The following is a 14,953-nucleotide window of genomic DNA, read 5'->3' on the forward strand; positions in this document are numbered from 1 at the left end:
GACATGCTGGAGGGACAGATTCATATCCCAGAGGGTCCCCTCACTCTGGAACAAAATCCCAATCCATGTTAAGCAGAGCCCCTCACTGACCCTCTTCAAGAGAAATCTTGACGAGTGGATGGGAGATCGTAAGTTTACCCCTGGGATCTCTTCTATGTCCCTGCTAGACAGAGGCACAGTAAACTAACCTTAAAAGGGCTATCTTCTGTAACCTACTATACAGAGGCACAATTAATTAATTTAAAAGGGAGGCGAAAGCCGAACACACTCTGGCTAGGCTTATAAATGCCCTAGGGCAGATAGCCTAGTATCAACCTACAAACCTATGTGCTATGGAAAGTAAAAGAAGGTAAACTATAACACTCGGCTTTCATTTCAACAAATCTTCATGAGAAGAAAAGGCCTCCTGTGAGCACAAAAAGTTTAAGTGTGGTCAGGAAGCACAGATAAACTGAAAATATTGTACTTGTATTCCAGACAATGTCTCACATTATGTTACATGACAAAAGCATGTATGGTTTGAGTTTATGTTCAAATTTAGCAGAAATGCTTTTTTTTCTGTGAAGTGGAATACAAGGGAAAACACTCATTCTTGTTTTCTCCTTGACATTAATACAGTTATGACTTGCTAAACTTAATGCAGTTTTGTAGTTTTACAACTAAATAGACTGAATATATTAAAAAAAAACAACTTCAGGATATGCTCAGTGTTCTATACTGCTAAATCCATAATGAACCTGCTTGCATATTATAATGCTGTACTTAATGGGAAACCTTGTTTGAAACATTGCTGTCTCTCAGCAACAACTGTAGAGACCACAGTTTTCTCAGCAAGAAATTACAGGGTACACAAAACAAGTCTAACGTGGAAAGACTGAAAGCCCTTTCACTGCATTTGGTCTCCTACAATTTGCTAAGGGGTGACCTGTGCCTGACTTACAGGACCAGTCTCTGATCTGGCCCTGACAGAAATGCAACACATTCGTAAATCAAACTGCAGGATGGTCACTCACTTCAGGGATCTTAACCTAGTCTCTGACATGAACAGGTCATGTTGGACAGACAGATACACCTCCGAGAGACTGCAACTTCTCTGGAACAAGCTTCCAATTCATGTGAAACAGAGCCCCTCCCTTATTCTCTTCTAAAGCAAACTAGATCAATGGATGGGTGAGTGCAAATTCGCTCCCAAGGTAGTGCCCATGTCCCACCTGGACAGAGGAAGTTAGTACTAACGACCATAGTCCCCTACGTCTGTGAACTTCACTCACCTAACCAACAATTGGAGCAACTTTGGATAAATATGAGTAGGCTTGTAAGGGCTCTAGGGCCGTTAGCCTAGCAACCTCCTATGAACCTATGAAATCAATTTCTGAACAATTGCCACATCTAGCTTTATTGTACAACTTGTAAAAACTGGAAACAAGAATAGTGCTGTTATTTTTCTCACGGAAAAATTGTTTCTTAATAAAGCATTTTCAAGAGATAAATGATTTTGCCCATCAAGTAATCTAAAGCTCCAAAAAATATGTTTTAATGAACAGACCGTGACTCCCAAAGCATGCTGATGGCATAGATATTTTCTTTCATTATAAACCTGGTCAAAACAACAAAAGAGTAAAATAAAAGTGATTGAAAGCAAAACAAGTAAGAGTTTCTTTACTCTTCTGTCCAAAAGCAGTCAGAGCCAATATGACAGAATAAAAAGATTATGCATACCTCTCCTGGTGGAATTCTCTTGTTTACATTTTGCCAATAGAGTTCATTGTTTTCTTCATCTGAGAAAAACAGCAGCCATTCTGCAAAATCCTCTCTACGCATTGTTTTCATCCCTTTGGAAAACTGTAGAAATTCTACTTCTTGAACTTCAGTTTGAAGATCTACCATAAATCTAAAATACATAAAACTGCAATTAGAATAGAATGTCATTTATCACACAGACATAACAGCTAACAAGCTGCTGACTGTGCAATGTACTTTAATTTCTATTCCACTAGGATGCAGTCTAAGACAGCAAGGCATTGCCTCAAGTAACAGAAAACAGACTGATGATCCAAGATAACTGATGGATTGAGCTGCATCTTAGATATGTTTAACTATTCTGAAATACTTGATAATGTTATTCAGAAGTGAAAAAGTCATAGTATCACCATAAAATATATAAAAGAAATGTGACAGTTGGCTTTCACTGGTACAAATTAAATTATGACCAAGCAAAATGTCAAAACTTTGCTGAAAACATCTTTTTTTAAGCAATAAAAAAGTCATAGCTCTGGCCCTTAAAATTATAGCTGAGGGTCAAAAAAAGCAGCACTAATATTTTTCACCATATAAAGTATTTCTATACTAGACCTTATACAGCTATGATCTGGAATGTTAGTATAGCATTAGTTATTTATCCATAAACAGGGCTGACTTTAACAGGGGCATCAGCAAATCTAGGAGAAGCTAAATCAAAGAGCAAGATCCATAGTGCTATGCTTAAATCATACCAACTGTGAGACATGATTTCAGCATATATTTATATTTACCTGAGCACTTTATCTAGTTCTTCAGACTGTTATCAAAGAGGTAAGATGTCTACATTTTACTAATTTGCATGTCTGAATGGATCTGAAACATTTTTTTTAAATTTTATCAGGAAGTCAGTGGCTCTAAATGTATATTTCCTACAAAAATGAAACTGTGTCTATGTAAATGATTTCAAAATGCCATCAGCCTGCATAAGGAAGCAGACATTCCTCATTTTTTAAGAGCAGAGCCAGTGGTAATATATATTTAATCTTTGCAGACTGCAACACACCAACACCAAACTGATAAACGTTTGCCATACTTTCATGGTGAATGTGGCTGCACCTTTATACAAATTGAAAATGGGCCAAAAGAATGGGGATATGCCCCTGCTTTTCTTTCAATATTTTAAGCACTCCTGTGGAACCATAATGTGAAGTACCTTAAGACAAAAAGGTCAACAACTTCAAAAGTACAGTTTTGTACCTACCATAAATGTAGATGTTCGAGTGCTAATACAGCTGCAGTCATAACAGATGGGTTTTCCTGCCGTCAGGCGGCTCCTCGGTCGGCCGAATTCCAAAGTCTAGGTCCGGCGTTTCGCTTCTTCCCTGACGTCAGTGTGACAGGGGTATAAAAGAACCAGCCGATGCCATTTTCTTCAGTTTTTCTTGCCCCAGATGTCAGGTGCCCCCAGAAGGAAGGCAATACATAAATATATGTAATAATGCAATGCAATATAATCAAAAAACAGTAGTTGCAAGCAAATACACCATAAAAGAATACCCCAATCAGGTTGTATGAGGAGGTGTTAGCCATTAGGCCTGTCCCAAGAGGGGAAGGCGGGAGGGAAACCTGGACTGCAGCTGTATTAGCACACGAACATCTACATTTATGGTAGGTACAAAACTGTACTATGTTCAACGTGCATACAGCTGCAGTCATAACAGATGGGTAGAATCCCAAAGCTAAAAAAGGGGTGGTAGGCACTAGGTGGAACTAGGAGGAGCCAGGATGCCCTGCAAGACTGCAGTGGCAAAGCCTGCTCTAGATTTGGAGTATAATGGTAGGTGATAGTGCTTGGAGAAAGTATGTACAGAACTCCAAGTGGCTGCTTCCAAAATATCTTTGGTAGGAACCCCCCTGAGGAAAGCTGCAGAGGTAGCTGTGGCCCTTGTGGAGTGAGATCTGATGCCTGCAGGTACAGTTTTACCATGAAGAGTAACAAAAGCGTATGCAGTGGGCTATCCATTTTGAGATTGTCTGTTTGGAAATAGGCTTCTCTTGAGCTCCTGTAGCATAGGACACAGAGTTGTTCTGATTTTCTGAAAGGCTTTGTTCTGTCCAAATAATAACATAGCTGTCTGTGAATGTCCAAGGAATGTAGTAGTCTCTCCCCTTTGTTATGAGGATTAGGGTAAAAAGTAGGTAAGTGGATAGCCTGATTCAAGGCTACCCTGGATACTACCTTTGGCTTAAAGGAAGGATTGGTTCGTAAGGAAACTCTGTCCTGATGGAAAATGATGAAAGGCTGCACAGCCATGAGGGCTTGTAGTTCCCAAACCCGGCGAGCTGAGGTGATAGCCAGCAGGAAGGCTGTTTTCCAGGACAAATACTGCAGTTCTGTTGAAGCAGCTGGCTCAAAAGGAGGCAAGGTCAGTTTTTCTAGAATGAAATTGAGGTCCCAAGCAGGTACTGGTCGTTTCCTTGGGGGTTTTATATTCTTAGCCCCTCTGAGGAACTGTCTTAAGAGGGGGAGAGAGAATAAAGGAGGATCAGTGTTGTATTCTGCAGAAATGGCTGAGGCATGGATTTTGATGGAGGAGAATGAAAGTCCACTGCTTAGCATCTCACCTAGGTACTGTAATATTTGAGGTAAATTCAGTATTCTAGGATTCTGACCCTTTTTCTCATTCCAGGCACAAAACCGTTTCCATTTTGCGGAGTAGGCTTTTCTAGCAGAAGGCCTTCTGGCCTCCAAAATGACATTCTGCACCTCCTTCGAGAGTAGGGTCTATTGTGATTTTAAGGAATCTTCCATGCGGCTAGATTGAGTGTTTTCAGCTGACTGTGAAGAGTTTTGAAGTTGTACAAACTGTAGTACTGGAACAAACTGTTGAAAAACCAGGTGCTGCAGAAGTCCAAAGCAAAGGAAACCAATCTACGAAGTAGTTGAGCACGCAAGTTTAATTCAGACAGAAATCAAAATACAGCGTTTTCGCTACTGAAACTTCAGTAGCTTCTTCAGAGTGAAAAAAGAAGATTGGCGCCAAATTACTATTTTTAAAACCTGTGGGATGACATCACATATATAATCACAGGATCAAACGTGATTTCCTTTAAAGGAGTCAGCTTATAACCACAGCGCATGTTTACATAAAAGCTCCAAAATAAAAAGTTAAAAACATCTGCTAAAAAGAATTTTTTATGTTAGCTTATTATTCCTACTCCAATAAAAAAAAGCAATGAGAATCATCTTTGGTCTGTCTGCTCTGGTTTTTAATAGGACTTTGGGCAGCAGAGGAAGAGGTGGAAAGGCAAAAACTGTCATTGTTGTCCAACTGAGAGAGAGTGCGTCCACTTTCCAGACCTGTGGATGAAAGGTCCTTGAGCAGAATTTTGCAAATTGGTGATTTCTGTGGGAGGCAAAGAGATCTATGTCTGGCCTTCCCCATGCTTGAATTATCCTTGTAAAACTTGAGGATGCAACTTCCGTTCGTGTGGATCTGTCATATTTTTGCTTAGGTTATCTGCCAGCGTGTTTTCCTTGCCTGGCAGGTACTGTGCTTGAAGTTTGATTTGTAATTCCAGAGCCATGTTCCAAAGAGACATGGCTAGCCTGCATAGGGGGTATGAATGGGTTCCTCCCTGTTTGTTTGTGTGCCACATTACTGGGGTGTTGTCTGTCCTTATCAATAGCTGGCCTAGATGCAGTAGGTCTTTGAAAGCTATAATAGCATTTATTACTGTTAGCATTTCCTTTTGATTGATGTGTAGGTGCTTTTCTTTTTGGGACCATTTGCCCTGAATGCACTGATCTGTCATGTGCGCCCCCCAGGCGTAGTCCGAGGCGTCTGTTGTGATGACTTGATTTGCTTGAGGCTTGCAGAATGGGAGACCTGTGTTTCTTTGGCATGCTTGAGCCCACCACAGAAATTCCTTTTGAAGACATGGAGTCAGTGGTATTATTGTTTCCAAACTGTGGCTGTGTTGAGACCATAGGTTTTTTAGGTACCATTGAAGTTTCCTCATATGTAGCTTTGCACATGGGATTAGTAGGATGCAAGATGCCATGAATCCCAGAGCCTGCAGGATTTTCCTTGCAGTCAGCCTGGTGAAAGTTGCCAGTTTTCTGAAGTATTAAGTTAGTTGCCCTTGTTTCTCTGGCGTGAGGTAGGCCATCTGGGTGTTTGTATCCAAGCTGGCACCCAGGAAAATTATTGCTTGAGAGGGTATTAGCCTTGATTTCTTTTTGTTGACTGTGTATCCCAGAGAATTCAACAACATTATTACAAATGCCAGATGTTTCAGAAGACTTAGGTTGAAAAATATTCGTAATCTCAGGAGCTGGCCGACCGGCACTTGCGAACTGCTTCTGCTTCGGGCACCGCGTGGCAAGAAAGACTGAAGAAAATGGTGTCGGCTGGTTCTTTTATACCCCTGTCACACTGACGTCAGGGAAGAAGCGACGACATCCGACGCCGGACCTAGACTTTGGAATTCGGCCGACCGAGGACCCGCCTGACAGCAGGAAAACCCATCTGTTATGACTGCAGCTGTATGCACGATGAACATCTGCACTTAACTACAGGGTTATGAAGATCATACCCACAGATGCAAGGCACTTGCAGTATTAATCAGTAAAAGTATGAATATTAGTATTAACCAAAGGTTGTTACAGAAGTACATCCAAGATAATGTTCAAAATAACCAGCACACAATAATACAATTATACAATATGACCTCATTATTTACCTAATCAGTGTGCATGATTTTTATTAATAACTAAGCACCATTCCTGTTGTAAAGCCACCATTACTAATAGTAAGAGTTCCAGACGGTAAACTTGTTTCCTCCATGCCACTAAGCTACAAATGTAGAAAAAAAAAACATGAGCTTGAAGGAAGAATCGTGTGTATTTAATTAAAACTGAATTCAAAGATTACCGTCATGACTGGCATGGGAACTTGGCTGATGTAGTTTTTAGCAACTATCCCAAGTTCGCATACAAGCAACTAATGTAAACTACTATAAGGAGAACAAAAAATGAGGCTAGCAGCAGAGTCAGGAAAAGACTCAATGGAAAGTTTACTAACCCTTTCGTCCAACAATACCAATGACTTAGATGAATGTATGACCACTGTTGGGTGAAAGTGCTTAATGTTAATACATTTTGTTGTCTTTTGGGGAAAAAAACAGGGACAAATGAAAGTTATTCCACAACTGCCGCCTCCCAACCTACCATTTCTCTTACACACACACACCTTCTACTATAAATATTACCAAAAGGAAAATTCAGAAGGTAAAACAACTTCAGTATTCTACAAAGTTTTCATGTGCCCTTGAACACCATTAACTGAGGAAAGACAAAAACTGAAACAAGGCACTTTTATAGGATGTAACAAGGTTTTGGTCAACTTAATTAGTTTTTTGTGAAATATTGTGTAGTTATCTTTTCTTCATAAACTTAGTTGACCCACTTCAGCATAATGCTTTCATAACAATAAACCAAATATTAAAGAAAACTAGTGTATACAACTATTTTTCTACAGCAGAGTGGAAGAACACATACCTAAACACACAAAATAACAAAGTATATATTTTGACCAAACCACCTCAACCATGGGTATATAACCAGCATCCACAACCTACATGAAACATTAAAATATGCACTAACAGATTTAAAAACAAATAATGAAGAAACACAAAGGCAAGTACGTATACATAAATGTGTGTTTTACACACACAAAGATACATGTATTTATGTAATTACAGAGGTAGATTAACTAGATCACACTATTCCTTACAGTAAAATAATTAGCAGACACAAAGATATATGTATATATGTAATTTTAGAGGTAGTTGAAATGGTTAAATACCTTTTCAGTCAAAACCTTGAAACAGTAAAATAATAAGCAAATGTACATAAAACAATAGTTTTAAATAAAGCAGAAACAATAGTAATTAGGTCAAGTTTAACAGAATTATAATTAGGAAAAACAAATACTGCTCAAAATAAAAACAATGTGCTCCAACAAATGAATGATCTGCAGTATAAAAAGCAAAGACAGAAAAAAAATCAGATGACCAAGTCAATACAACTGCATTTACTCTGCTACAGAAATCCTACTGTAAACTGACTGTAAAGGAGGCTAGAAAAGGTACTGAATTCCAGATTGAGAGATAAGAAGGAAGAATAATTTGTCAGTTCAAATGCAGCAGAAGGTGGGCGCGCGTGCGTGTGTGTGTGTGTGTGTGTGGGGGGGTGAGTAGCAAGGGTACTGGTCGGGTAAGAGAAAGACCAAAGTATTCTTGGGAGCTCTGATGGGTTGTATGACAGCAAAGAAGCAGTGCAAGATTACCATGTAGAGTTCCAAGTGTTGAGGTTTGTATAATAAGGTACTGTTGAGGGGATCTGGAGACTGACCAGGAGCCAACTTGCATTTTTCATACCTTGACAGGTGTGGTATCTGATGAATAAAGTGATATGGAGATTTATCTGGAGCTGTGCTGCCTACCAGACAGTTTGGCACAAGTTTTATCCTCTGGTTGTACTGGCAATAAACAAATGCGACCATAGGAGTAGTTTTGGAGTTTTCCAAGAAGAACTGAAGTCTATAACAGGCAAAAAGCAGTCAATATACAGGAGTACTCCTTTACCAATTGCAAACCAACACAGACTTATCAGTAAGTTGCTAACGCTATGACAAAAGTGAAGTATAACAGAGGATTATGACTGGGTTTCCAATTATTAACATGTGATGTGAAGCACGGATATCAGGAAATTCACCTCAAGAACAGAATTAAGAGAAGTTCAAAAGGTGAATCTTGTTATCCATGTCAAGAATGTGTAATTAATTAGTTGTGATCTGAAAAATCCATCATAATTCTTTGCAGTATATGGAACTTCAGCTACTCCCATGTACTACTAGTTTATTTATTATTTATTAACCGGGTGGGTGAGCTTGTCAAAAGACCCTTTTCAGCCGTGATCGGGGTGAAAAGATAGTAACAGAGAAACTTTAATAAAAGAACGTGTGATGTACAAACATATGAAGGCATGATTACATAAACCAAATGAGGTGTCATTACACAGAATTCATACTAGTGTAATTAACATTATTTATACATATTACATAAAGATGAGTATTAAGAAGGGAAGATATTTATGTGAACAGGAAGAAAGTAGCCTTGCACACTTACGATACTGTTGTGTCTTTCGGCTTTTCCCGGTTAGGGGTCGCCACAGTGGAACTCCGGTCCGCTAATGATTGGTAGTTGATTTTTACGTGCCGAGTTACCATGCCTGACACACAATCTTCAACGAAGGTAAGCCCATTCACGCATGTCTCCACGCAGAAGACGCTCTAGATGAGAATCGAACCGGACAGCGTCTTACTGGGAGGCGACAATGCTATCGCAGCACCACCAACACCAAAAATAGTGTGCAGAGATCAACCAGGAAATGGAGACTCCGTTAAAGTAGTTTAATATAATCCGTACAGCATATAACAAAGAAGATATTTATATTATATACACTTTAAGTAGATGCTTTAGTTTTTAAGGTTGTCTACAAACAGGTTTAAGCAGGTGTGCACTAGTACAGTCTAACTAGTTTCAGGAAAAAAGTGCAGAAATGAAGTATTTTACAGCTTTAAAAGTTGTAAAAACACTGTGTGCTGGCACAAAGACTCCCACTTACAGACTAACAGCTTTGAAAGCTGTACAACACTTAAGTCTGCCTATTTGGTGTGGTAGTGAGAAGTATTTTATATCTTTCAAAACTATTTTGGATTCTTGCCACTGCTTTAGTGTGACTACTGTGGAATGCTGTAGTGTGAGACTAGAGCAGAACACTGAAACACATTCTTTAATGTCAGAGAGGGATGAATAACAAGGGTGTCTTTTTCTGATTTTAGAGTGTAACCAATGTGCTGCAAGTAATACAGATATTTTATTTACCCTGTTATGAATATGAACTGAGAAAATAAGGCGCAGTTTGAAGCTAAACTCACAGCCATTTATAAGACTGCACCTTTTTCAGTGTACAAAGTACAACCATCACGACAGGAAATGTGTCATTATCTCTGCATACACTTACGTGCACCAACATTTATATCAGATATTTACGCACACAAATATAGAGTGTGTGTGTGCATACTATATATACCCACACACATATATGCACAGATGTTTAAATGCAAACGTGATAAATATGAGACGGGAAGGGGAGAAATTCATACCTGGGAAATAAGAGAAACCTATTAAATCTGACATTTTGTATGCTGACATGGCATGAGTACTAAAACTGGGAATGTCACAGGTTGAAAAGGATCAACTGTTAGGACATTTAAAACAGAAGTACATAAACTTTAGGAGGCAAGTGCCCTATGCTGTATTAGTTTCTCTGTCTTGGCCCTACTGAGTGCCAGGATAGACTACATCTCTCCTGTGACCCTGAATTGCAGTAACAGTGTAAATGGGAAAAAGAATGAATGGAAGAAAAATGGACTGAAATGGTCTTACAAAACAGACTGGTGTATTAATGTTACAATGGCACTTCAATGAGAAACATTCTAACACAGAAGTTCATCAGAAAAAAAAAATCAATCAGTGCTAGCAACCTTCTGTTCTAAATGACTTACAAGGAGAAAATATATTTTTTTGTTGGTATCCTATTTATGGTAACAGCACAAATCTGTATGAGCAAATAAATATAGCACAACTGTTTGACATGTTTTTATATGCATTTTATAGCACACTATTTGAATATCTCTGCCAGTAAAAAACAGTTAGCTTCACACCTGGTTCTATGTTAGTTGATGTAAATTTTTTAAAGATTTTTAAACAAATACATTGAAGAAAACATAAAAAGCCACAAAAAGAAAACCTTGCTGTGAAACGTCTCCTTCAGCAGACGAGAAAAAGGCCTGGAACCTTCTTACGACACATATCAATAACAGATAACAGATGTTTAGCAATCTTACTTGGAAGTACTCTCTACCAATGTCACTATTCCATTCAAGCTGATGCATAAAGACCACAAACTACATGAGCTTTCCAGTTATATCCCCATGGTGAACCAGAGATATGCTAAACAATATTCACCTCCATGTTTCACTGTCATCCTAAGAAAATGTTTTTGTAACTATACTACCATTACTGCTTTTCAGTACCGTAATCCTAGTTTATTTCTCAGATTCATCAAGATACACCAGTAATAGTGTGTTGCTGCTGGAGATGGATGCAATCTCAAATCACATTGTTGCAACTGTTGTGACAAACAGATGCCTCCTTAATTCATACACTCCCTATGTTTATTTTGACATAGTTTCTCATCCAAGCACATATTGCTTCTCCTGATTCGCATTTTGACCATCCTCCAAGAAGAGAGAAATCTTTCTTCTACAGGCAATAACAGGGCAGCTGAAGGAGCCTAGAAAATTATTCCCTACAATGACTATCGCATCTTCTGGGCACAAAATCCAGAAGTAATTATTCAAAAACTTGGGAAAAAAACACAAAAACGACAAAAATCAAAAGCAAAATTAAAATTTTCTAAGCTACAGGGCACCAACTGTGATGCAGTACAAGATATCTTAAAAACCCAAATGGGACCATGCACATTTTTCCTTCCACAACCTTAAATGTACTTATTCTGGGTCAAAGTTATGAAAGATAATTGTAACCAACACCTATCTTTATCACTGCTGGTCTGACTTATCACCGGTACTTTTACATGGAGTGGTCAGTCAGTAAAAAGTCAAGGTAATTAATTCTCACTCAAAACACCTTTCAGCTTTTCTGCTCAAGAATTTTGGACATTGACAAAAATACTGCAAAGACAAAAGCCCAAAATCAAGGACAGTTTTTTAAACATTACTCTAAGTGACTTAACATGCTAATAAGGAAAAAAAAGTTTTGCATCAGTTTGCATTTTCAGAGGAATTAGAACTATCAATCTCTGTCAAGCATTACTCACTGTTTGTAATTCACAGCGATTTACATAAAAAAAAAAAAAAAAAGAAAAAAAAAATCAAAAAAGTTTATGAAGGTCAGGGCAAAAATCACGGATGTTCTGCAAAATCAGTGACAGTTGTAATGTATGGGCCAAATCCAGCTGGTTCTTGCACTGTCTTCTCAGATAATGACAGAGCTATCACCTGCTCTGGCTTTAACACTGTTGCCCATTCAACAGCTTACTTACAGTACAGCACCTAATAATCTTTAGGTATTCACGTCCTGTCAGCATTTCTACTGGAACTATTGGGGTTAAAGAAGATGTGATCCTGCAGATGCATAGACCTTTATTAGTATTTTATTAAACAAATTGGATAAAAATAATAAAATGGTGAACTGATACACACCTGTGGCAAAAACACTTGTTTTAATTGAATTTATTCTGATTGGTTAGATGTTTTTAAAATGTGAATATAAGTGTTGTTTCAGTTAGTTTTTATGGGATGGTCTGATGAAGTGGCCTGTGTGGGCGAGAAAGTGCTAACCTGTTTCTAATAAACCTGAGTGCGTTTACCGCAGCAGTGTATCGGTTCATTTTCTTGTTTTTATCTGTAGTACTTGTTAGTTTAAGTGGTATACTATTTGTCTTTTGGGGGATTTGTTTCTTCGATTAAACAAATTGGCTCTACATGGCAAAGCCTATTTACCAGGAGAACCTAGCGAAGGAAAGTTCCCATAGTTAAAGTGTAAGCATGTGTATATGTAGTATAAATAAATTATATATATATATATATATATATATCTGTAGATATATGCACACACACAAAATCATATATGTATATGCATCAGTGTATATGCGATTACATCTTTTTACACATATATACATATATATATTTATTTATTTTATTTTATTTTACATTTGTTAACCGGGCTAGTCTAACTGAATATATTTCCATTTTCAGTAGAGGCCAGGGGAGAAAAGCTCAAGTGAAACAAAAATAAAAATTTAAACATTTAAAAATTAAAAATTAAAAAATTAAAAAAATTAAAAAACATTTGAAAATTAAAAAAAACATTTAAAAAATTAAAAAATTGTTAAAAATTAAAAATCAGTATTAATACATAATAAATGAAAGGATTTCAATAGAAGATTATTCAAAAAGCAGGAAGTAATTAGAATACAATAAATTACAGCAGTATTACTAGAGTAATGTAGACATTTAAAATAGTAGAGGTGACAATATGTATAGGATAATTCAATATGCAGTGAGATACATGTAGACTATCAGCATATTAACAGGATAGAGATTTTCAGAGCATTAAGCAGGATAGATTACATCAGTATGTTGAATTCTGTAAACCAGTTACAGTCCTACCGCAAAGAATGTGGAATAGGAAGAGGTTCAAGAGAAGAAATATTTGTAGTGAAGGAGAAGGTTAATCAGGGTTGCTACAGGGGCATATAGCCAGTTTGATTTGAGGTGTCTTTTGAGGTTTTGTTTAAAGAGAGGCAGTGAAGAAATTAAAGTTAGGTCATTAGGTAGTAAGTTCCAGTTTTTTCCCACAGAGTTGGCAAACAGTATATATAGATATATATATATATATATATATATATATATATATATATATATATATCCATACATAAATACACAAACACAGACAGAACTTCATTTTCTGCAAAGTCTGTATTATAGAACATGGAATCTTGAAATACATTCAAGATACAAAAGATAACATACCTGAAAATCCTTCAATATATTCTTCACTGAAACCATATTTGCCCTAGCACAAAAACATCTCACTGCCAGTGCAACAGGTGATTATCCTTCCACTAACCATAGACCCACTTTTAAGCTGCAACCCATCCCAACCTCATACATACAAAAACTACTCTCCCAGTTGAAACCTACAACACTAGGAGCAGATGCCCTCCCCAATGAATTTTTAAAACTGGCAGCAGCAGAAATAGCTGTACCAGTCTCTATACTAATCAACAGATCAATCACTGAAGCTACAGTGCCCCTGATTTGGAAAACTTGCTTCATTTTACCTTTTCACAAAGGGGGTAGTTCCTATGATATATCTACCTACAGACCAATCGCAATTCTATCCCCACTGGCTAAAATATTAGAAAAATGCATACACCATCAACTAATGTCCTACCTTATTAATCATGAACTCATATCACAAACACAACACGGTTTTCGTCCAGGTCATAGCACAACCACAGCTCTGCTAGCATTCACAGACACCATAAACCATAACAGGAACAATGGTAAACTTATTTCAGCCCTTTTCTTAGACCTATCAAAAGCTTTGATATGGTTAACCATAACAAACTCATCTGCCACCTCAAAAACCTAGGCTTAGACAACCAGTCCCCTGGTTCAAAAACTACCTTACAAATAGGCAACAAGCAGTACAATGGAACAATAACTTGTCCCCACTCTTACCAGTCACACTTGGGGTACCTCAGGGATCTATACTGGGTCCCTTGCTATTCTCAATTATCACAAACAATCTCCACTCAGCTGCAAATAGTACTAGCCTTATCCAATATGCAGAAGATTCCACTATAATATGCAGTGCCCAACCATGGCAGAACTCCACAACAAAACCCAGGATAATTTCCATGCAGACGAAAGCTGGCTTACTGATAATGACCTCATACTCAACCCCTAAAAGACCAAACTCCTGCTATTTCAACCCCTCACAAAATACCAGTCTTAACCCCACCTTTAATATCCACTCTAAAAATGGGACCCTTATTACACCCGAATCCCACACAAAACTACTAGGCATTACCATTGATAACAAGTTAAACTTTGATATACACATTAACCTGGCTATTAAAAACACTCACAGAAAGCTAGGTAGTCTCTACAAACACAAATCCTTCCTGACTCATAATGCTAGAACCACAATTGCTCGCACCCACCTCCTCTCAACATTACTGTATGCATCCTCAATCCTAACTAACCTATCCAAAACAGAAACCAGCAAAATGACAACCTGCTATAATCAGCCAAATTTGCTAACAGTTCCTTCAGAACCCATCATTGTCATAACCTAAAACAACTGGACTGGCTTAAACTACCAAATTTACTAATCTATAATCATATCATCACTCACAAGCTGCTCTCCCAAACATACAAAACACCTTCTTTAAGTAACCTAATTGAGCAGTACTCCTGTCCTAGGCAACTCCGATCCACAGACAAGTTACTTTTAACAGTTACCAGATCCCACAACCATGCTGGTG

General features: G+C 37.8%; 1 protein-coding gene across 1 annotated transcript in view; it reads right to left on the reverse strand.

Moving 5' to 3' along the window:
- MICU2 (mitochondrial calcium uptake 2) overlaps positions 1-14,953 on the reverse strand; it is a 1,974,490-nt gene that overhangs the window by 121,658 nt on the left and 1,837,879 nt on the right. The window contains exon 10 of the mRNA XM_044071592.1: positions 1,720-1,891. Within this exon, the coding sequence (XP_043927527.1) occupies positions 1,720-1,891 (172 nt within the window). The remainder of the gene's footprint in view (positions 1-1,719; positions 1,892-14,953) is intronic.

This window comes from Protopterus annectens, chromosome 5.part0, assembly GCF_019279795.1.
Source record: "Protopterus annectens isolate FY-2018-M chromosome 5.part0, PAN1.0, whole genome shotgun sequence".
NCBI lineage: Eukaryota > Metazoa > Chordata > Ceratodontiformes > Protopteridae > Protopterus > Protopterus annectens.